Genomic DNA, 24,250 nt, shown 5'->3' with positions numbered 1-24,250 from the left:
TTCTATAAGGTAAACAACCAGTAACAGGACAAGAATAAGATGTTATTGTCCTAAAGGTAACAGAAGGTAGGAAATAGGGATATAAGGAAGAAAAACTATTATAAATAAAAATTAGAAAAAAGATAGAAAAAAAATTCAAATAGATCTATAACTGGGAAATTAAATGTGGATTAAAGTTGCCTATTAACAGTTGGGCTCTCAGAATAGATTTCTAAAAAAGTAGTTGTGTGTGGTTATATGTGGTGTGGAAAATGAATGCCTAATAGGATGGCATGGAAAACTGAAAGTAAAGGGATGGAATGAATATATCCTAACACGAACACATGAAAGCTGTTATAGCAATCATATCAGATGGAATATAGTTAAAGATGAAAACAGTAAATACGAGATATTAGAAACAATATGCTAAGGAGACATTACAGTCATGCATATGTCCATTCTTAATCATATCACCTTCGCATACATTTCAAAAATTTTCCACCTTACAGGCAGGATTTGACAACTTCTTAATCATAAGGAAAGATTTTAACACATTGTCAGAAATGGATATGTCAAGCTGAAAAATTGGTTTAAGAATAGCGAAAATTTGAACAATTAAGTGTGATTTAACAGACATATATAGAACTCTACATTCAAGGAATAGAGTATACATTTATTAAGAAATTCATGGAACATTGTCAAAACTCGATCATTTGTTAGACTCCAGGAAGTCTAACATGTGCCAAAGATTGATATAACTTACAATTAAATTATTTAAATTCTCAGAAAGATAGCAAAAATACATATACATGGACATGAAAAATAAGGATATGCACAATGTGATACCATTATTGTGAAATTTAAAAATATAAAAGAATACCACATATTATTCATAGATATAATTCTATGTAGTAAAAATTTGAAATTATTATAAAGAATAGTCATTTGCCTTTGGGGCATGGAATTAGGGCCAGAGGGGATTGAGAGGAACTTCTACTGTACCTCTAATGTTTTCTTTCTTTTAAAAGCCTAAGATAAATAAAGCAAAAAGTGAACATTTGTTAATTCTGAGTGCTGGTTACATAGCTACTTGCTATATTACTCTCTTTCCTTTTCTGTTTGAAATATTTCATTATGAACAAAAGTTTGAGATACTTGCCCAGGGATACAGCTAGTACTTGGTACTTTAGATTCAATATTTTGGTTTCTTTATTTTTTATCATACAAAAGTTCTTAATGTTTATAATTTCAAACTGAATTCCTTCCATTTTTCCTAAGTTTGCTTATATTTAAAGAGTGACTTGGTTTTCCGTCTTCCACTCTTGAAGTTTATTCTTTGTTTGCATTCTTACATACCTTTTTCCTTGACCCCTGAGAATTTTGGTCATGAATATTGAACAAGAAAGAATTCTACAGTCAGTTTTTATTAGGAGAAACTTTAGTGTAAGAATGAAATACAAATCTCCCCTCATCACTGACTGAACTCTGAGTTAAGCTTGCCTGCTTTTCAATGAGCATCACCCAGGACTTCAGAAGAAATGTTTTCTTTTCCTTTTAGTTGTCCATCAAGTAACAGTGACATGTATTGAGCATCTGTGATATATGCAGTGCAGTGTGTCAGTTCTAGGGTATTGTGGAGGGCCGGAGAAATACAGGGTAAGGCCTCTTCCTGCACTCGAGAAAGGTGAACTTCTGTTTGTCTATAAGCCTTCTAGGAACTAGCAGACTAGGAGGAGCTAAAGAAGCCCCAATTATTAGCATTTTGAAAGAAAAGAAAAGCCTTTCTCTACTAAGGGCCAGCTGCAGAAACTCCATCTCTGACTTCTCAGACTGTTTAGTCCTCCTCAGCGCTCCCTCTGTCAGGACGGGACTCAGAGAAGGGCCCTCCTACAACATTCCTTCTAACAGTCTCCACTGCTTTTAATGCACTAGTCAAAGCGTTAGTTGCTCAGTCGTCTCGGACTCTTCGTGACCCCGTGGACTGTAGCCTGCCAGGCTTCTCTGTGCATGGAACTCTCCACGCAAGAATACTGGTAGTCATTCCCTTTTCCAGGGGATCATCATCCCAACCCAGGGATCGAACCCACCTCTCCCGTGTTGCCGGCAGATTCTTTACTGCCTGAGCCATCAGGAAACCCTTAACGTGATGAGTGCCTGATTACTCACTGTTCCCCGCCCAACACTTCTCTCTTTGAGTGCTTCGGCTCCACCTGCCTTGCTCAGTGTCCTGGCCGCACATATAGTAGGTGTTCAATGCATGTTTGTTGAGAGAGGGAGGGAATAAATGAAGCGCTTAGTAAACTCTCTGATGTACATGCAAAGTCTTTGAGGAATGCAACTGTATTTTCCATACAACTAAATCACCATGAAAATAGGAACAAAATAAATCTGACCAACAGCCTTGATAGTAGGAGTATTTTAGAGATACATACATTAGATTTCTGTCATTGTGAAGCATTTGTTTTTAATACACTCAAATATCTTTAGTGGGGATGGAAAAGTGGATCAAGACCCAATCTTTTCTTTTTTTTAAAATTTATCTGTTTGTTTGGCGGTGTCAAATCTCAGTTGCCCCATGGCATGTGGGATCTTAATTTCCTGACTAGGGATTGAACCCAGTAAGAACTCAGGGTTCATCCTCAGATGATAAAGATAACCTCTGACTGTAGCATAGAGGATGGGTGATACACCATCCCATTCTTAAGCTACAGCCTCTCCTGTTTCTCTTCCATTTAGCTCCTGCTTATCTTTGGTCTGAGCCCAAGTTACCAGTATTTCAGAGAATCCCACTTCAATTTCCAGACCAAATTTACTCCTTCTGCTCACTTCTCCCAGCTCTATGTCTGTAATCACAGCCTTAGTCCCAACTGTGATGATGAGTTTGCTAGATTGTTGACCCAGTTCGAGAGTGTCATTAGGGCTAAAAGGTGGGATCGTATTTGTCCGGGTCTTTGTTTTATTCCTAGCTCTAGGAATATAGTAGTTAATAAATACCATATAAGTGTTTGGAGAATGATGGATAGATGCATAAATGGTCAATAGATGGACATGGCAGAATGGAAGTGACAGAGTCATATTATTATGGTGATAACTTCGAATTGAATTCTGGTTTATCAATAAGCAAATTGCAAATTTGTATATTTAAACTATTATTAGAAACAGATAAACTTGTGACATCTCTCAAAGCTAATTTCACTACACCAGTGAGTGGGTCAGTAAGACCAATAACCAGTCTCTGAATGTCTTTAAACACTCACGCCTATATTTATATTTCACACGTATATTTATATATTATACAAATTTACATACATGTGTAGTATATATACTTATATATTATAGCATACACATGCATATGTATCATATATAATTACTATGTATTTCAATATTAGCACAGCATGTACATTGTAAATTATAAAAATATAAATTAAAACAAAGTAGGATAGTAAATAAAAAGAGAAGTTCTGTTTTTTCCCCCTTGTACTCTGGAGGATTTCCTTCAGGCTCAGCCTTATGGTGTACTGCTCTTTGAAAGCACTGCTCTGGAGGTAGGAGTGTGATAGGGCTCTAGACTACAGTTCAATGGGTGGGAGTAGGACTGAGATGCTCTCTGTGTGTGTTCAGATTCATATTCTCTCTGTGTGCTCAGTCTTGTCGAACTCTTTTGCAAGCCCATGGACTGTAGCCTGCCAGGCTTTTCTCTTCATGGGATTTTCCAGGCAGGTGTACTGGAGTGTGTTGCCATTTTCTCCTGCAGGGGATCTTCCTGACTCAGGGATCAAAACTGCATCTCCTGTGTCTCCTGCGTTGGCAGGTGGATTCTTCACCACTGAGCCACCTGGGAATCTCAGGACTGAGATTCTACATTTCTTAAGAAAAAAAAAAAACTCAGATATCAGATGAAGCCTCAAGTGAGGTCAAGGCTGCTAGTCCAAGTAGAAAGAACGTGAAACAGAGCTCAGCTGATCCTTTAGCCCTTAGTGAATCTACCTGCATAGAATGCCAGGCCTGCAGGGCAAAGCCAGGAGAAAGAGGTCACTTTTGTTCGAAATAAAGCCTTGTTAACAAGAAACGTCTTGCAGCTTTGTTATTTGCCCTTAACTCCTTGATTCCTTCCTTCAAGAATTCTGGTTTTGCAGTGACCTTTAGCTGAAGGACAGTTGTAAGTAAAGGACTTTGAGGGAGAAGATTATAGTACCTTCTTTGAAATGTTTCTAATAATAACCAGTATTGTTCATTTTTCTAAGTTATGATATGTATATAGGGATGATTCTCATCCGAGATCTTAAATAACTTTTGCCTCAGCAATTAACTGATTCATGTGCAAAGATTAGTGAGCAAATAGAACATCTATCTTAGAGTTTATAGAAACTCTTTACAGTCTGTTTTTGTCCTTATATTGCATTCTTTGGCATCTGAATTCTTTCTTTATAGAATATCGCATAGACCGATACAATTGTAAGAGCTCAATGCAGACCAGCATTTCTAAAATTAAGTAAAATTATTTCAATGCAAGTTTAGGAGGAGCAGGCTTATATTTTGATCCCATAATTTTATTTATACAAAGGCAGAAGAAAATGATCAGACGATAGTATGCTTTCAGCACTTTTAAGGTTGGAAAAGCTTTTAGGCTTGGAGAAGATTCTAAAAACCTTTCCTTAGTTTCTCTATTATAAAAAAAAGTGAGTTTATTGATTATGATGATTCCTGTGGACAATTAGGGGCTAGTATGATCTATGAATGCCAAGTATAGGGCTTCTTTAGCTGTGTTTCATTGAAATCAGAATCTACAACATGAATCGAGATATACTAGTATCAGATGAGAATCAGCATCTGGGGTTCCCCATCAGAGTTGTACCAGAGTCACCTGGGAGTTTGCTGACACTCTGGTCACATCTGGACCAATTAAGTCAGAATCTCCGCCAGTTGTAGCCCCAGCATTGGGGTTGTTTAAAGCTCCACGGTGATTCTAAGGTGTAATAAGGGTTGAGGCCCCATGGTCAAGAGGCTTAGCTTCTCTTTCACTTTGATATTTCACTTTGTAGTCGCCTGAATTATGGTTCTGGTTTCTGCATTTGAGCCAAATTCACAGGTTAGTTTTAAGTCTACCTTTTCCTGCAGTTTCTACATTCTTCTCCATTAATTAAACACTTGGCAGATTTCCTCTGGCTGTTCTTTAATTTGAAAGCATAATTTCTTCATACTTCCCAGTTAATTAAGTTCTACATTCGATTTTTTTTGTTTGTATTTAAAGAAATACCTATAGGTTACCTGTGGGTTGAAACTTTATTTTTTAAAAATCTTTTCTCTTTTCTAGCAGGTTGCAAACTAATGTGTCTTCTCACTTAATTATGCATGGTTCCCAGGGACTAATTTAGTGCCTAGCACATAGAAGGTACTCGGCAAGTATTTGTGGAATGTATAAGCTGTCAATTTTTCTCTCTCCTTTAATTCTCATGCTCAAACAGTCAATTATTTTCTGTATCATGTTGATGTGTGCTCTTAAATATATCTAAAGTCCACTTGGTTGCAATAGTAACCATCATTGCTTTGGTGCAGACTGTCAACATCTTTGTGCTTCCACTTTCTCGCCCTCTTCCTCTAAGTGCATTTGTTCCCCACTATTGACACAAATTCTGCTTCTTCACTCCAGTTTCCACTGTGCAGTCAAAGAGACTTAAAAAATTATTTTCTTTAAATTTATTATTTTGATTGTTACCACATTATAAATACTTACAGAATGCACAATTTTTAAGTATAAAAGTAAAGTCAACTGTATTATCTAAGGAAATCACTCTTTACTTACCCAAGTATGCACATTTTGTTGTTTGCTTCTGCTTTTTTAAAATCTTCTGTGACCTTGACTTGTTGTTGTGAATTGAATTTTTATGTACAGCATATTTTCTAAGAATTACTGGCATTTAGTAAAACTGTTTTTACAACTTATTATTTTGAAGCTTCCTAGTTATAGACAATCATATCATTTGCAAGTAAGTATAATTTTGCTCTTTCCTTTCTAAAATCTATATCTAGTGTTTGACAGCTTGTGTAATTTTAGATGATATAACTTTAAGAATACTGTTAATGGTAGTAATGGAAGGCATCCTTTTTTTTAAATTTATTGATGTACTTATATTTTATTATTGAGAATAATTCTGGCTCCTTAAGTTGAAACAGATGCTATTCATTGTAACAAATAAACATTATTTTATTCAATTTTACCATGTTTAAAATCAGGCTTAGCTATCACAGGCATGTGATGGGTAGATTATATTTTTAATGTAATGAGACGTCTTTGGAAACTTTTGGTTAGAGGAGTGCTATGATTCGTTTTATACTTTTAAAAGAACGCTTGGCTGCTATGTGGGGAATGAAGAGTTTATGTCCCTGTAAGTATTATTATAAGAAGTGGTTGTACAAAAATACTGAACTGGCTGCTGTATCTAGAAGAAGGCATATGATAGTATCTGTGCTGTCACTGTAAAGTTATAGGTGAGAAATTAGAACTTTTCACTGTTGAGTCACAGTAAAATCCTTTTTGATCATGCATTTTTGTCTTCTTTCCTCTTATATTCTTTCCCAGAGTGTGACTTTCAACCATTACCTTCATGTGGGCTATTCACTTCTTTTTTTTTTTTTAACCTGTTATATTTCTTCTTCCATACAATAACCTCATAGGATCATTGACTGCCCCAATAGTAATGTCATGTTGCTAGATTTTTATATACCTGGAAAGAGAAAAAGAGGAGCTTCTAGTTTTTTTTTTTTTTTTTTTTAAGCCAAGTTGCACTCTATGATTGACTGAGCAGCATTATTACGAGTCATTGTAAAACATGAGTCAGACTAGCCCAGAGGTACTTGCGAAGGTGGCAGGGAAACAAAGCAACCTTTAAATTGATTTAGCAAAACACTTAGTTACCATTTCATGGTAGGCAAAACAATAGTAAATCGTAAAGGAGGAATCTTCCTAGGACATTACGAAGCATAAAACTAGCATAAACTCATTGGTTGCTGTCAGCACTCATTTTTATGGTGTTTACATGAATGCTGGTAACAGAGAATGAGAGAAGTTATTTGTGGCTTTTGGCTGACATTAGAACACATCAGTAGGGATGCTCAAGCCTGTCTGTAGCCATGGTGTTAACTTTGTCTTGTAAAGAATCACATTTTGTTTACTGGGCAATAAGGAACACTCTTGGCTCAACTCCTGGCTTCCCTCTCAAACATCTGTTAAACATTTTTACCGGGTGCAATGGTGTGCTGGAGCTGGCTTGTAGTGGCTCTCTAGAGCCAAATGTTAGAATCTTTTCCCAACTTCATGTTTAGTCATCAGTGATGTCATGTTGGTAGCCTGAAAGCAGCTGCAGGGGGAGAATTTACACCAGAGAAATTGGCCTAGGCTACAAATCAGGGGTGCTCTCGCCTCCTCTGCACCCCTCCCCCCAAGAGCCAATTGTTAAACATTTACCACCACATCACTGCCTGAATGTTCCTCCAGAAACTCAGATTGTGTAAATGTAAACCTGGTGTCTCTCCTTCTTTCTACCGTCACCTCCTCTTCCCGCATTCCTTATATTTGTTGATAGACTTTAAACCCAGGCTCAAATCTCCAGAGGCATTTTTTGATCCTTTCTTTTCTCTTTTTTCCCCAACAGGAGATCCTTTTACAGACTCTGCAGATTACACTCCTCTTATCTCATATGCTTTACATCATCCCTCAATTTCTGCTGGTGCTCCCCCAGATTGGTCCCTGGTTGTGTCTGTTTTTCTCTAGTGATCCCTGGCTGAGACATCTTCTATAGCTGCTTAACTCCCTACTTAATCCCCCATCTCCACCTCCTTAGCCCATCTAACACACTGCTATCAGCTCACTTTTTGGAGGTGTGCTTTGTATTCTATCATTTTTCTGCTCAAATTAATCAACGAGTCCTCTGATTTTCAAATTAGGCTCGTACTTCATAGCTTGGCACACAAGGCACAGCCTACCTTTTCAGCTGATGTCCTACAATATCTGTTCCTCTTCTCAATGCTCAGGGATCCCCAAATGCACATGTGGCATTTCAGACAAAAGTATCAATGCTATTTCTAAAATATGACCTTTCTGAGAAGCTCTTTCTTCTGCTTTGCCTGGGTCAAGCTTACGCTTTTTTTTTTTTTTTAAATTATTTATTTATTTTTGGCTGTGCTAGGTCTTCAGTGCTGCACACAGGCTTTGTCTAGTTGTGATGAGCCAAGGCTACTCTAGGTGCAGTGTGAAGGCTTCTCATTGCGGTGGCTTCTCTTATTGGGGAGCATGGGCCCTAGGGCATGTGGGCTTCAGTGGCTGTGGTTCCTGGCCTCCAGAGCACAGGCAGAGTAGTTGTGGCATGTCGGCTTAGTTGCTCTGAGGCATGTGGGATCCTCCTGACCCTGATATTGAACCCATGTTTCCTGCATTGGCATGCAGATTCGTTACCACTGAGCCACCAGGGAAGCCCAAACTTATTCTTTTTTAAGATATAACTCAAGGGATGACTCTTCCTTGAACTCTTTGATAATTCCTTCTCACTCCTTGTCTTCCATACCAAAATAACCTTTCTTGCACAGCTGAACTCACTTCCTAATACTAAACAGCTTTTTATCACATTCATCATTTTCCTCCATTCATTACAATTGATTTTAGCACATTGTGTCGTTTGGCGTAGCAAACCCCATCTTTTTCATCTTTGCCCCTAACTTGGGGTTGAGTACAATGCCCTATTCAGTAGAGATTTGTTGGAAGAATAAACAAAAGGGAAAGAAGGTTTATACTCAGGCTGGACATTCTTGAATTGGTAGATATAAAAGGAAATGAAAGCGTAGGAAGTGAAAAATGGTACAATAGGAATATTTCTGGAAGTCCCCCCAGGGTTTGCTTTTAAGTGGAACATTTTTAGTTTTCATCATGTATTTGAAGAAGATATATGAGTGCTGGGATAGAATAAAATAATACCATAGTTCAACAGAAGCTAGACTCTGAACAAGTGGGTAGAAGTTAAGGAACACATTTTCACTTAATATATAAGAAAACTTCCTGAAAAAGAAGCTATAATTGTTTATCCCAGGAATGAGATTCCTAAAAAGCTACTGAGCTCTTATCACAGACAGGATGCAGATGTATGACCATCTGTCAGGGATGTTATAAAAGGAATTTCTGCAGGGAGTAGATGTTCACTACGTCTTTTAAAACTCTTGATTCTTTGATTCTGTGACTGTTAATGAGTCATCCAGCTTATTGGTAGAGTTTTTGAGCTCTCAGTGTCTTAACCAAGATGGGTTCCCACAATGACTGCTGTGAAGATTTTTACTGTATAGTTGGAAGCATTAAAATCTTTAGGGAGACAGCATCTAGAAAAGTCCCTTCTCACCACTCCCTGCCATAAAAAGAAACAATTCTAAATTTTAGGCCCTCCAATTTGGGGGAAGACGTTTTGTCACTATTTTTAGATTGTAAAATGTAAAATTAAAGTCTAGAAAACCTGCCATATTGCCTCTTTCTCCATAGGAGCTGAAAGGCAATTTTACCAGCTCTAAATTTCTGCCTGATTAGAAATTTGGCTTAGTTTTATTTCTGTTCATTTGCTGTGGGTCCCAAAGGGCTTGGCTTGAAAGACAGCAGAATTGTCCAGAAGGCAGTCTTCCTGCCCCTTGTCTGGACTCCTTCTTCACCTGGAAACACCACTTGCAAATGTCATAAAATCCTACTCACTCTCTTTGCTAGTTATTTGCACTGCATCACTGATCTTCATCCACCTGCTGACCTATAGGGTAACCTTAGTTTTTACCCCCTCCCTCACTGTGCCTTGTATAAGCATAGGAAGTTTTATGGGTTTTTCCCAGGATTTTTTTTTTTTTCCAGAAAATTACTTGCAACTATAAGTGAAGAAAAGTACAGTCTTTCTCCTGCATTCTTGACCCCATTCTCACCTATTTCCTTCATGACATTACTCTCCCAGTTATCTAACCCTTCCATTGCTTTCACGTCAACATCTCTTGGACATCTTTTTCCCTGGTGTAAAGCAATTTCAGATCTCCCTGATCCTAACACACACACACACACGCTACACTTCAATTCCCTTCAAACTATTGCCCCATTTCTCTTCTTCCCTTCCCTGCCAACTGCCGAAAGAACAGTCTTCACTCAATGCCTCATGTATTTTCTACCTTCAATACATGCCAGGGTGATTTCTGTCCTCATCACCCCCATGAAACTATTTCTCCTAAGGCCATCACTCATCTCCTAGTTGCCTAATCCAGTGGCCAGTTTCAGATCCTCTTCCCCCTGGCCGTGGGTAATACTGAAATCCACAAGATGCTCATTCCTCCTAGAAACTTTCTCAGGCTGTTTAACCATCTGCTTCTCATTGTCATCTTAGCAATCACTTTGTCTGGACTTGGACTATAAAACATCTATAAACGATTCATTCAGAAAAATAGATTTTGAGCATCTACTCACAACCAGGTCCTGCACCAAAGCTAGCAAAAGATGATAAGCAAAACCTGCCCACCCAGAAGTGTAGGAGGGTGCATGGAGTGAAGCATTGGTCCCACAAAGGCATGACTGCAGGCTGTGACAAGGACCATCTTAGAACACCATGGGAAAGTTTAATAGCAGCCTCATCCAGCTTGGGGAGGGGCTTCCCAGGTAGTGCAGTAGTAAAGAATCTGCTTGCCATTGCAGGAGATGCAGGAGACATGGGTTCAATCCCTGGGTCGAAGATCCCCTGGAGAAGGAAATGGCAACCCGCTCCAGTGTTCTTGTGTGGGAAATCCCATGGACAGAGGAGCCTGGTGGGCTATAGTCCACCGGGTCGCAAACAGTCAGACACGACTGAGCACAGAACAATAACTAGCTTGGGGATCTCAGAAGGCTGCCCTGAGAAAGCTTTTGGCTTGCATATAGCAGGAGGAGTACGTTTTAACCAGGAGAAAGAATATTTCATGGAATGAGCAGCATGTCCTATATTAGGCAGAGTGATATAAGGCAGAGAACGTGGGCCCAGCATTGCCACTTACCAAACAGTCTGATGTTAACAGGCAAACAAACAAGCCTACTTGACCTCTTTGGGTCTTAGTTCTCGCTTCTGTTAAAAATTTTGCAGTCAGAATTATATGTGCTCATATTTGCGATGTACCTGGTATATAGCTTTGGCTTAGTCAATAACGCAGAAATAGATGTTTTTCTGGAACTGTCTTGCTTTTTCGATGATCCAGCGGATGTTCCTCTGCCTTTTCTAAAACCAGCTGGAACATCTGGAAGTTCACGGTTCATGTATTGCTGAGGCCTGGCTTGGGGAATTTTTAGCATTACTTTACTAGCGTGTGAGATGAGTGCAATTGTGCGGTAGTTTGAGCATTCTTTGGCATTGCCTTTCTTTGTAACTGGAGTGAAAACTGATTTTTTACAGTTCTGTGGCCACTGCTGAGTTTTCTAAATTTGCTGGCATATTGAGTGCAGCACTTTCACAGCATCATCTTTCAGGATTTGAAATAGCTTAACTGGAATTCCATCACCTCCACTAGCTTTGTTCATAGTGATGCTTCCTAAGGCCCACTTGACTTCACATTCCAGGATGTCTGGGTCTAGGTGAGTGATCACACCATCGTGATTATCTGGGTCATGAAGATCTTTTTGGTATAGTTCTGTGTATTCTTGCCACCTCTTCTTAATATCTTCTGCTTCTGTTAGGTCCATACCATTTGTGTCCTTTATCGAGCCCATCTTTGCATGAAATGTTCCCTTGGTATCTCTAACTTTCTTGAAGAGATCTCTAGTCTTTCCCATTCTGTTGTTTTCCTCTATTTCTTTGCATTGATCTCTGAAGAAGGCTTTCTTATCTCTCCTTGCTATTCTTTGGAACTCTGCATTCAGAAGCTTATATCTCTCTTTTTCTCCTTTGCTTTTCACTTCTCTTCTTTTCATAGCTATTTGTAAGGCCTCCCCACACAGCCATTTTACTTTTTTGCATTTCTTTTCCATGGGGATGGTCTTGATCGCTGTCTCCTGTACAATGTCACCCGTCCATAGTTCATCAGGCACTCTGTCTATCAGATCTAGGCCCTTTAATCTATTTCTCACTTCCACTGTATAATCATAAGGGATTTGATTTAGGTCATACCTGAATGGTCTGGTGGTTTTCCCTACATTCTTCAATTTAAGTCTGAATTTAGCAAAAAGGAGTTCATAATTTGAGCCATAGTCAGCTCTCAGTCTTGTTTTTGCTGACTGTATTGAGCTTCTCCATCTTTGGCTGCAAAGAATATAATCAATCTGATTTTGGTATTGACCATCTGGTGATGTCCATGTGTAGAGTCTTCTCTTGTGTTGTTGGAAGAGGGTGTTTTCTATGACCAGTCCATTCTCTTGGCAAAACTCTATTAGCCTTTGCCCTGCTTCATTCTGTTTATTGACTATGCCAAAGCCTTTGACTGTGTGGATCACAATAAACTGTGGAAAATTCTTCAAGAGATGGGAATACAGACCACTTGACCTGCCTCTTGAGAAACCTGTATGCAGGTCAGGAAGCAACAGTTAGAACTGGGCATGGAACAACAGACTGGTTCCAAATAGGAAAAGGAGTATGTCAAGGCTGTATATTGTCACCCTGCTTTATTTAACTTCTATGCAGAGCACATCATGAGAAATGCTGGGCTGGAAGAAGCACAAGCTGGAACCAAGATTTGCGGGAGAAATATCAATAACCTCAGATATGCAGATTACACCTCTCTTATGGCAGAAAGTGAAGAGGAACTAAAAGCCTCTTGATGAAAGTGAAAGAGGAGAGTGAAAAAGTTGGCTTAAAGCTCAACATTGAGAAAACTAAGATCATGGCATCTGGTCCCATCACTTCATGGCAAATAGATGGGGAAACAGTGGAAACAGTGGAAACAGTGTCAGACTTTATTTTTTGGGGCTCCAAAATCACTGCAGATGGTGATTGCAGCCATGAAATTAAAAGACGCTTACTCCTTGGAAGGAAAGTTATGACCAACCTAGAGAACATATTCAAAAGCAGAGACATTACTTTGCCAACTAAGGTCCGTCTAGTCAAGGCTATGGTTCTTCCAGTGGTCATGTATGGATGTGAGAGTTGGACTGTGAAGAAGGCTAAGCACCGAAGAATTGATGCTTTTGAATTGTGGTGTTGGAAAAGACTCTTGAGAGTCCCTTGGACTGAAAGGAGAATCCAACCAGTCCATCCTAAAGGAAATCAGTCCTGGGTGTTCTTTGGAAGGAATGATGCTGAAGCTGAAACTCTGATACTTTGGCTACCTCACGCGAAGAGTTGACTCACTGGAAAAGACCCTGATGCTGGGAGGGATTGGGGGCAGGAGGAGATGGCTGGATGGCATCACCGACTCAATGGACATGAGTTTGGGTAAACTCTGGGAGTTGGTGATGGACAGGGAGGCCTGGTGTGCTGTGATTCGTGGGGTCGCAAAGAGTCGGACACGACTGAGCGACTGAACTGAACTGGCATATAGCTGGTACTCGTGAAATATTGACTCAACGCAGCGTCTTTCACCCTTGGGGCTGTGAAGATTGTGGGGCCTTTCAAGTAATAGTCTCCTTAATTGCTTCTAGGAAATATGCCTCACATTCCAACTCTCTGGGGCTTATACAATGGTGTTGTCATTCTGACAGAGGGAGGGGGAAGCAGGTGAGAAAGCAGTGGGCCCAGGGTGTTTATGATTTGCCTTTGGGGAATATCTGATCCCAGAACCTCTTTTCTGCGATTTGAGAGTGGCCGCCTGCCATCTCATGGGGCCCAGTTCTGATGGGGGTGTCCCTCAGAAGGACACTTTTCCTTTTAGGTCCAGTGGACTGTGTTTTCCTTGGGCAGCCACGCTGCACAGAGGATGGAGTGCAAAAAGTGCTTCTTTGAGCAGTGATTGGATGTGAATGCTGGTTGATGGTGGGGGCAAGGTGTGGACACTTGATGAAAGGCACCCACCATCTGAAAAAGTTCACCACCAGGTAGCCTCCTCTGGGGGCAGCCAGCCACCACTGTGCCCTTTTATTAGCCCACGTAGTGGAGGGTTTGTGGGGCTTGGCAGCCGTCCACGGCCTAAAGTGAAAAAGGTTCTGGATGGATCGGCCCCTTTGAAGCAGCTGGGGTGGTTGTGGCTGCTGCGTGTAGCTGGGGTGTGGCCTCCAGATGCCAGATGCCTCCTTTGCTTTCATGGATTTTTGTCATCACTCTTGTGAGAAGCTCATTGGATAGCTGCCCTCTTGGGCAAGCAGACCCATCCTGGAGCTGCAGGGGCGAGAAGACCCCGAGCGCAGAGGAGAGGGGAGGCCACCCTAGAATGAGAGAGAACGACACACCGTTTCCCACACCCTCCTCACTCAGAATCAGAATCCTCACAATGGGCTAGGAAGGTGACCATGGGGGATTCTGCCCTGGCTGCCTCTTACCCTCATTTCCGAATGTGTTTGAACTTCCCTCTCCTCTTTAGGGATGGCGGCTGTGGCAGTGGGAATCTGTTTTCTCCATTATTTTTCATGAGAATCCTTTGGGAGATTATACAAGGAAACCTGGCATAGAAAGGGGAAGCACCCCAAATGATAAAATTGGGGTTTTCACCAGGGTGGTGACTCCACAGTGCTCCTTACCTGGTCTCGCTTCCTCTCTGATTTCCGAATAACTGCTTTATGTGAGCACCCTCAGTCACTTGTGGGAGCACTCCACCCCCAATCCCCACCCCATAAGTACCATTTAAGGAGGCTTTCCCTCCAGAGCCATCCTGCACTTACAGGAGTCCCAGACTCAGCCTCCTTCATTGTGTTGGCTTGCCTGTCTTCCCCTGCCTCCCCAACACACTGTGAATGTCCCAAGTTTAAAGCAGTGGTACCTTATACACAGACACTCAATGAGTGTTGAATGGAACAGTTTCAAACATGATGTGTATCTGTCATTATTGGGGGAAAAATATGGTGAGACTAGTCACCCCAAAGAAGAGATACTGGGATTTTCTGAGTAAAGAACCTTCACTCTCTTATTTCCTGGAGGATCTTTTCCAAGTAGGAATATTACCTAGCTTTGGTCCATATTTAGATATAGTCATGGGATACTGGAACCGTAGGGACACTGCTTTTTTACCAGTGAAGAGGTAAGGACATAGATAAATATTGGCATCACATTGGTATCTTCTGATTGTGTTACTGTCTCAGACGTGGTAGAGAAGATTTTTCCCCTGCTTACCAAGTATTCTTTTGTACTTGATATGTTAATTGGATATACCCCAATACAAAATTTAAAAAAAATGTAAAAAACAAAAAAGAACCCTATTAAATTGCACATACAATTTGTTTTAAAAAAGTGTATGAAGCTGGATGCAGTACATAGGGAAAATGAGATGTTACGAAAAATGGAAAAGCTTTTAGACCATTATCACTGATGCTCCACCCTACCCCTCTCCAACAGAGTGTTCCAGTCTATATCCTCTCCCTCCTAGGCAGACACTCCATGCAGCCATTCATGATTATTCAGGGATTTTAGTCCACCAACCAGCCTGGCTTTCCAGGTGGCTCAACGGTAAAGCATTCTCTTGCAATGCAGGAGATGCTGGAGACCTGGGTTCGATCCCTGGGTTGGGAAGATACCCTGGAGGAGGAAATGGCAACCTACTCCAGTATTCTTTCAGGAGAATCCCATGGACAGAGGAGTCTGGCAGGCTACAGTCCATGGGGTCTCAAATAGTAGGACACAACTGAGCACCATGCAACCAGTCTTCTTGTTTCACAGTGAGCATGGCAGTGATGCATTGAATGTGTTTAAGAGAAAAGTGATTGATTTTCTGACAAGAAGCCATTCTTATGTCTTATCAGCCAGCCCCGCCCCCTAAACTGAAAGGGTAAGAAGCTAAATGCTATAACAATTAAGGTTACTTGACATTCTAACTCCTGGCCACTAGAGGGGGGCAGCGACCAGGCTTCTCTCTCCAGCTGGATGTGAGGCATCTTTGCCCAAACTGAAATGTTATCCCTTGAAGAGTGACGATTCAGCATACCTTCCGTTCATTAGCTTTTCCCTCTGTGAAGTCAGTGTTTCGTACTCAAGTAAAGGTAGCTCGTCTTTCCTAAGAGGAGTATTTCCAACCTTGTTAGTGAGTATAGAGACTTTGGCCCCTTTAACGTCATAGCGCCTGGATGTGGGGCAAATAGAATGGTGCACACACCTTCCCCACCCCTAAGACGCAAGCTAACTTAACTATGAGCATAAGAACCATAGTTTCCACATATGATCTGATATACGGCCTTATCAAGGGAGAAAATATTTTAGGTTCCAGAACATGCATGATTATTGTTTGGTCTCTGTTCAAAGCAAGAGTGAAGGAAATTAGCATCTAAGGAAAATCATAAGCATTGCTACTCTTTCGAGGAGATGTCTGTGTCCACAGATGCCTCTTATTCCACTAAGACCATCTCTGGTTTTTGAAGGGTGCCCAAGGCTGATGCTTATTTCTGGGATGCCTGTGTAAGGCTGGCTTCTGCTATGTAGGTCCTGGCATTCGCTTCCTGGAAAGTGTTACGAGGATTAAAGCAATCAATAATGTTCAGTATCTGGAGAATCTAAATAGTTGCAAATGTAGCATCCCTAGGCTTTCAATCGGGGATATGCCTAAGTAGGCAGAGAATGCACGACAGGAACAGGATCCAGGCAATCAAAGGGGTTCCTTGTGAGTAATTATCAGATTGGTTTGATAGGTTATTTCTGTGTTATTTTAGTATTCTGATTTTTATTCTTGCAAAGCATGAAGAGAGCAGTTACAGAGAGAAGGACACTGAAGGCAGGAAGAGGAAAACACGCAGGACTGGGAGGGCAGAGCTTAGGAAGGTCGCAGAAGAGTCAGTGATCTCTGCGATTCTCGAGTCTGAGAGACTGCGTGGGTTCCAGCGCATTCACAGAGTCCGTGTGGCTCCAAGGGTCACACCGAAGAGTTAAGGCTGCAGACTATGAGGCTCTGAACCCCTCAAAGAAAGAAATGCCTTGAGGGTAGCCCTGCCAGGCTGCTCTGTGAGGAAGTGAGGTCTTGAGGTGCAGGCTCCGTGACTGCCATCAGGGATCATTTTTGGTTTTGTTTTTAATATTGGAGTTTGGATCACATGATTATCAAGTCTCAAATCTGGTCATTTTCACTCTTGGCTTGTACTGGGGTCCCTGCCTGTGCCTGAAACTTCCTTTTCCTCATTCTTAAAACAAACACAATTACACAGATCCTTTAAGACCCAGTTCCTGTCTCTCCTACTCTGTGAAGCCTCTGGACACCCTTGCCTGCCCTGTGGATCCCATTGCTCTGGTGCTTCCCAGGCGGCACTAGTGGTAAAGAACCTGTCCGCCAATGCAGGAGACATAAGAGACACAGGTTCGATCCCTGGATAGGGAAGATCCTCTGGAGAAGGGAATGGCAACCTGCTCCAGTACTTTTGCCTGGACAGAGGAACCTGGGGGCCTATAGTCCATGGTGTCACGAAGAGTCGGACACAACTGAAGCAACTTAGCGCATTGTTCAGTATCCAAGGGCTTCCCTGGGGGCTCATACGGTAAAGAATCTCTCTGCAATGCAGGAGACCTGGGTTGGATCCCTGGATTGGGAAGATCCCCTGGAGGAGAGTATGGCAACCCACTCCAGTATTCTTGCTGGAGAATCCATGTGGATAGAGGATAGAGGAGCCTGGTGGGCTATAGTCCATGGGATCACAAAGAGTCGGACATGATTGAGCGACTAACACTCATTTTTCTTTCATCCCATTGCTCCAGCTGTCTGCCATTAAAGCCCTCACGTCATTTCGAGTTTGGTTTTCAGTATCTGTGCAATTTTCTCTTCTGGCTGGGATCCATGTCTGTTCATCTTGGAACCTCCCTTAGTGCCTGGAATAAGCAAAGCTCAATGAGTTCATTCTTCATACTAAGGAGTGAGCTCAAGGTCTAGTGTGTGTGGGGGGGGGGGGGGCGGGTGGCTGGGTGGGTGGTGGAGCTGGACTGCAGATAAATTCAAGATCCACAACCAGAGACACAGCTGGCCCCCCAGATTCTCCTGCTCCATCTCCTCAAATAGATTTCATGAAATGCACAAGATCATCCAGAAATGCCTGACCTTGCTATTCTAGCCTGGCAACCCTAAGCCACCTGGAACCAATTTAAACTTTCAGATATTCTCACTCATAGTTAAGCCATGGTGGTGCCAACTGTGACTGGCCCAGGAAGAGTCTGGAAGGAGCAGTAGGCTGGCTTTGCAGACTTGCCCCACACACTTATTAACAACTCAATAAAGCTACGTTACATTTCACGTTATTAAATCTTTGAACCCTGACTTCTAGGTTAGAGTACTGTTATTTGTGTGTGAAAGCATAAGAGTGCCTATATAGTATTGAGGAGAACTGAGGTAGCCACTTCTGAGTTAGGTTTGGAATTGTTTTCTTAGGTATAATGTAACATGGATATGCCTTCAGGTTGTGGCTGCTACCTCTAATTACTTCCATGTAACTCAGGTTAGGAAAGTCAGCACAGAATTTCAAGGGTTAAAGTATTTGTGAAATTTTAAGTAGTCCCTTGGTGTTAAATACACTCCATCCAGTCAGAACTCTGTCTCTAGTAGCCTTTCCCATCTCCCTTTTTCATTGATTCCCAGGCACTAATAAGCCTGAGATGCTTTCACTTGCTTCTGTGAACTCTCCAAATACATGGAGTAAGGAAAGCCATAGGACCCCAGTGTGGTTTTCTAGTCATCTTCCAGTCCTGTTCTATGGTTGCTCCCAGGACAACTGACCTCCAGATTGAACAAATAGCCCAGCCAGAGACCTTCATGGTGGCAGAGGGGAAAGCCGGAGCTCTGACTCTGGCTCCTAGATGGGGCTGGCTCTTGCTTTGCCTATCTGTTCCCCCAGAAACCGGGTGGAGCGTTCCCAGTGGTTCATATATCTGTCTTTCAGGACTGTGTTTGGGTAGCAAAGTCATGAGCACTTGCTTCTCTCTGGCAGGCGTGGCCCTCCTGCCAGAAAAAGCAGAGGGAAAATCACTTGGTGTGCTGTTGCTAGGAAGCAGAGAGGTGTTTGATGTTTTGATTTTAGCAGTGTTGGAGACTTGCCTTTTTAATAACATGAAGAACTATAGGTTGTTCGTACAGGACTGAATATGTGCTTTCCTGAAAATGTGTCATGAATGCAGAATTCTCTCATCAAAATCTTTTTTCCCACCATTCACTAAATGCAAAAAAAATCCTCTGGGATACAGGAGAGGGGTACCAGAAGTTCAAAATGAAAATGACACTGGAAAGGTTCTTGTAGAAGCAGCTTTGTTCCAAGGTAGCCATGGGTAGCAGCTCCCATACCACAGCCAGCAAGTTAGGGGCAAGAATGGAATTCATGCCCCTCAGATATCAGTGTCCAACTGCCCAGCCCCATGGAAGCTGTGTGAAGGTTATCAGGCCATTCTCATCTACTCTTGGGATGATTCACTGAATGCTTAATGAGCTGTGTGTCCAAGGCACAGTGCTTGGCTGGATGAGCGAGATATAGTTCTGCTGCTGAAACAGAGAAAGAGACCATAAGGATTCAGAGGGTCTGCACAAGAAAAAAGATGTGGAAGGCACAGGACCTGATAGACAGGGGATAACTTTTCCTGAGCCAGTCAGGGAGCACCACAGAGGAATCTGAAACTGTCTTAAAGGATAGACATCTGATTTTTCCAGTGGAGAGGACAAAAAGGCACATTCGAGGCAAAAACAAGGCATAAGGAAGCCTGATGCTGAATGAGACGGCCCCATATGATTGGATGAAAGAATGAATGGGAAAGAAAGAGGGATGTTTAGATGGCCAGGGACCTTGACATTGAGGCCAAGAAATTTGAACTTCCTCTGTAGATGAGGCCTTAATCTTACTCCACCAATAATTCCCTCTGGAGAGGACAGGAGTGGTTTTCAAATACAGACAGAGCTGCATTCTTGGTACCACCGTCCAGTACCAGTACAATTTTCTGCAGTGATGGAACTGGTGGAAATGTCTAATATGGTGGTCACGAATTACAGATGGCCATTGAACACTTGAGGTATGGCTAGTGTATGAATTTTAGATTTATTTAATCATAGTTAACTTAAATTTCCATGTAAATGGCTCCATGTGGATAGTAGCTACCATCTTAGAGCTTTGCAGGAGGCAGTGGTTGTAACTTGACAGGGGAAAAAAGATGAGGAGGCTCCCCCGTAGGTAAATTGTGATAAGTCCTATTTCAGGGAGGGAAGGGACCACAGGTAGGTGCTGACACATGTACTCTGCTGGGTGCTATGAGGAGAGGTGTTCAAAGGGTCTTATTGACACGTGGAGCACGGCACATGCACGTGAAATGGATAGACAAGGGAGGCAGTTGGTATGTGACATTACAGTACAGCACAGAGCCAGTTGCTTGGGGCCCTGTGATAGCCCTTGGCATCCTTTTCCTTATCTCTGCACCGCACAGCTGTGCAAACCCCATGGAACGAGAGTCCTGCCTGCACCTCTCTGCTGTCAGGAAAGATGCCAAGGGCAGGGAGGATAAATTAGAAAAGCATTTCTAGGTACATTAATTAAAAGCTCCCATGGCGGAAAGTATGCTTTACAGGGATTGCTCGGGCCAAGCCGGTGCTCTTTACCTGCAGGGCTTTCCTGGAAAAGCTCATTTGAAGTGGATCCTGTGGTTTCCCGTTGGAGCAATGGGCGACGGTGTTTCCTGACCAAGAACTCAGCATCAGACAGAACATTACTGACAGAATAACGCCATGAAAGCAGAAAAACCAAAGCCATAAATCTCAGTAACTACTGAAAGTGATAATATTCTACTACTGATTCCGTAAAATGAATATAAATGTATAGAGTATTGGTGAATACTGACTAAGGCAAGGTCCATGATCTTCTATTAACATATAAAAATTCAGCTCCACTGGGTCATAAATTAGATTTCACTCAGGCTGAAGTATTAAGTGTGATAACATGAATTGAATACTTGAATAACAATAGTTTTGCCCCTCCCTGAAATTTGACGGGTCTATGAAGATGCTTGTATTTTCCTCTTAATAAATTCCTATGTTATCAGCAGAAGCATGCATAATTATTCTGTTATCCATTCCATTCACCCGGATGTCAAGCTCACAGCATCATTAGATCAACGAGGTGGAAATCTGAGGACAACACAAAGTGGATCAAATCACAGCCTATGTCAGGAGGCCTCTGATGTACAGATTAGAAAGATCTTAGCTGGAGAAATATTTAATAGCTAAAATCTACAATGGAAGCTTTATTTTTCTCCAGTTCTTTATTTTTCACTCACTCTAGTTCCTAAATTTGGATTTAAATATTAATACATCTTATGACATTCCTTTTGTTGTTTAAAAAATACACTGTTGTTATGCCCAGTGTCCGAGTCCCCAAAACTGAGAGGATAAGACATCCACAGCAATGCAAAAGCATAAAGGGGTTTATTGCTAGCTCGAGCTAGGGCTCCCGTCTCATCCAGCGCAGTGGAGTCCTGACAAGAGAGCCCTGAGCTCTGACTCACAGCTGCTTTTATACAGGCGGTTCTTAGTACAGCTGGCAGGTAATGATTGGCTGAGCCATACACGTGCGCGATTTCCAAATCCTGCATCCCTATCCGGATTGGCTCAGGTTTGGTGCCATCGGGGACTTTCCCAGGGTGTGGTTCCCTGGAATCATGACTCAGGTTTTAATCCAGTTTGGCACCAGTGGGAGCTCTCCTAGGGTGGGGCTTCCTAGAATTGTGACTCATGCTTACAGGAACCTGAGGCTTAGGCCTGGTGTGGCCTGTTGAGCCTGTCACGGCTCAGGTTAGGTCCCAACACTGTGATTTTATCTTTTTAGAAAAGTGGTACATGTTCATTGTAGAAAATATGCAGGAAAATAAGAGAAAGAGCCAGCACTCAGGGTTGACTGCAGTGAATATTTGGGTATATCGTTTTCTGCATGTGATCACTCCAGTATTCTTGCCTGGAGAATCCCAAGGACAGAGGAGCCTGGTGGGATATAGTCCATAGAATCACAGAGAGTCAGACACGACTAAGTGACTTAGCACATAAGCATGCGTGTGACTACACAAGACTGGAACAGTTTTGCTCTTTTTCCATTAATCCTTCCTGAATGTTTCCTTCAGTTTAAAAATGAACATCATAAATACCATCGTAATGTCTGTAGAATATTTCATTGTAGAAGTCTCCTAAAATGTATGTAACTAACGTAGGCAATTTAGGTTATTTTTTTTTTCCATTTTAATAGTATTGTGATGACACCCCTATATATAAACCACATAAGTTACTATTTCCTTGGGTGTGAAATTTCCCTATCAGGATAAAAATGTTTCTTAGGGCTATTTGTAAGTATTGCTAAGTTACTCTCTAGAAAGATCTTCTAATCTTATTAAGAACATGAGAGTTGAGATTAGAAAGGTCTGAGTTACAGTCCTGGTTCTGAAGTTCTGAATCTGTCATCAGCCATGAGACCCTGGGGAAATTGTTAACATCTCCAGGCTTCAGTTTCCCTATCTGTTAAGTGGGCTGGTAATACCACCTGCCTCCTATCTGGTTCTATGTGGAGTAAATGTGGTAATTCATGTAAAGGCTGAGCAGAGCAAAGTGCTCAACATAAGCGCTACACTTTTACACTTTTGCCAGCAGAGTATGGACTGTCTATTTCTTCATTCTCTTACAAACTCTGGGTACAATTTTGTGTAACAGTCAACTTGACAAGTGAAAAAAGACATCTTATAGTTTTAACTTCTGTGACAAGACACATCTTTCAAGCCTTTAAAAATACGTGACATATTTCAAGTTAAGGACTGACTCTGACAAACGTCTTTCCCTCAAATGTTGTTTCTCATGAGTGCCAAGTAATAGAAGAAGCTCAAATCTTCCTTAGTCTTAAAGGGTAGATGTATTATTGATTGTGTCTGAGAGTCCAGAGTAGTCTGTGGGTAGGGTAGATTATGTGTACATAGCAATTATTAAATATGTGCTTTGAACATTTCTCTCAGCAGTCTCAGTGAATTGGATTGAGCTGTTCATAATTTATTTTAAATTGTATAAATACCTTCATACAACAACTGGCAGAAATATAGAGAAGAGAAGGAAAATACTAGCCAACAGTCCTTTCACACAAACAAATTAAATTTTGTTTGCTGACTGTCCAAACAGTTTTATAGAATTACATTAGACATTCTTTCAAATCAGAGGGAGCATTTCCTCTGGTTGAGATTTTTCCCATATAATTACCACCATTTTACCAGGTTCATGAGGTCCCATCCGCCTCCTGTCATGTCAGTGGGAGTTGAGTACAACAGCAAGGGTACCCATACCCCTGGGCCAGGAAAGAGGGTGAGAAACATGTGAAGCAGAAGTGGGCTCAGAGGGTAGGACCGGAGCAGCCAAAAATGGTGCTGTGAAGTCCGAGCGCAGATGTGGTGGGCGTGGGTTAGTCTGAAATGAAAATTGAAACAACAAAGGAAATAATGTTGAGGAGGGTTCCTTCTCAGACATTTAGTGGCTGTTGTAAGGACAGGCTTTATTTGTCTTTTCTTGGAAACCCGGAGGCTCCACGTTAAAGACATAACATGTGTGTCTAGTATCAGAAAGGGCTGAACATGATTTCACAGGTTTTCTGTAATACAAGTGGAGAAGGTATTAAGAATTACACCTTTGATTATTGCAGAGAGCAGAGAGAGCAGTTTTTCTGTCCTGATTATTGTGTCTTAAGTATCAGGCATCAAACAGTCTCTCTTTGGATGAAATGAAAGCACTCTTGAGGTTTCAGACTTGTTTCTGTTTTGTTCCAGCATAGTTCCCATTTCCCAAGGCTGTGGCCTTGAGTGTTGAAATGTAATAACTTTGAAGGTACACGGTGAGTCTATTGATCTTTTAATATGGTTTCTGCCATTTAATTCTTGTTCAGAGCAGGCAGTTCCACCCAGAGCAAGCTGGTTACTCTCTATAATCAGGTGTGTACACATCTCACAGCAAGAGGGAATGCTTGTGTAAGAACACTGGATGATCATGTCCTGATCACTTTCCAGGATCATCAGTGCTATTTATAATCTTGAATATTATTTTTTCTGCTTCCAGCCTTGAATTAAATTCTGTAAAGAAGTGGTTTCGCTGAACAGAGGATGAAAAAAAAAAGGGTGTCTTATGTAAAATGTTAAGTCAAAATTGTTAGGCAATAAACTTGCTGCAGGGCTTCCGTGTGACTCAATGATAAAGACTCTGTCTGCCAATA

General features: G+C 41.5%; 1 protein-coding gene across 3 annotated transcripts in view; it reads left to right on the top strand.

The window, feature by feature from the left end:
- BMPER (BMP binding endothelial regulator) overlaps window positions 1-24,250 on the top strand; it is a 255,226-nt gene that overhangs the window by 214,631 nt on the left and 16,345 nt on the right. Inside the window, exon 14 of one of the 3 annotated variants that reach the window (XM_068972504.1) lies at window positions 20,632-20,677. The exons of the other annotated variants lie outside the window; for them this stretch is intronic. Within the exon in view, the coding sequence (XP_068828605.1) occupies window positions 20,632-20,656 (25 nt within the window). The 3' untranslated portion in view covers window positions 20,657-20,677. Of the gene's footprint in view, window positions 1-20,631; window positions 20,678-24,250 lie in introns of those variants that run through there. 3 annotated transcript variants of the gene reach the window in all.

Source organism: Capricornis sumatraensis, chromosome 5, assembly GCF_032405125.1.
Source record: "Capricornis sumatraensis isolate serow.1 chromosome 5, serow.2, whole genome shotgun sequence".
Taxonomy (NCBI): Eukaryota; Metazoa; Chordata; class Mammalia; order Artiodactyla; family Bovidae; genus Capricornis; species Capricornis sumatraensis.
Note: the sequence above shows the minus strand (reverse complement) of the source record. Positions and strands in the feature narration are given on the sequence as shown.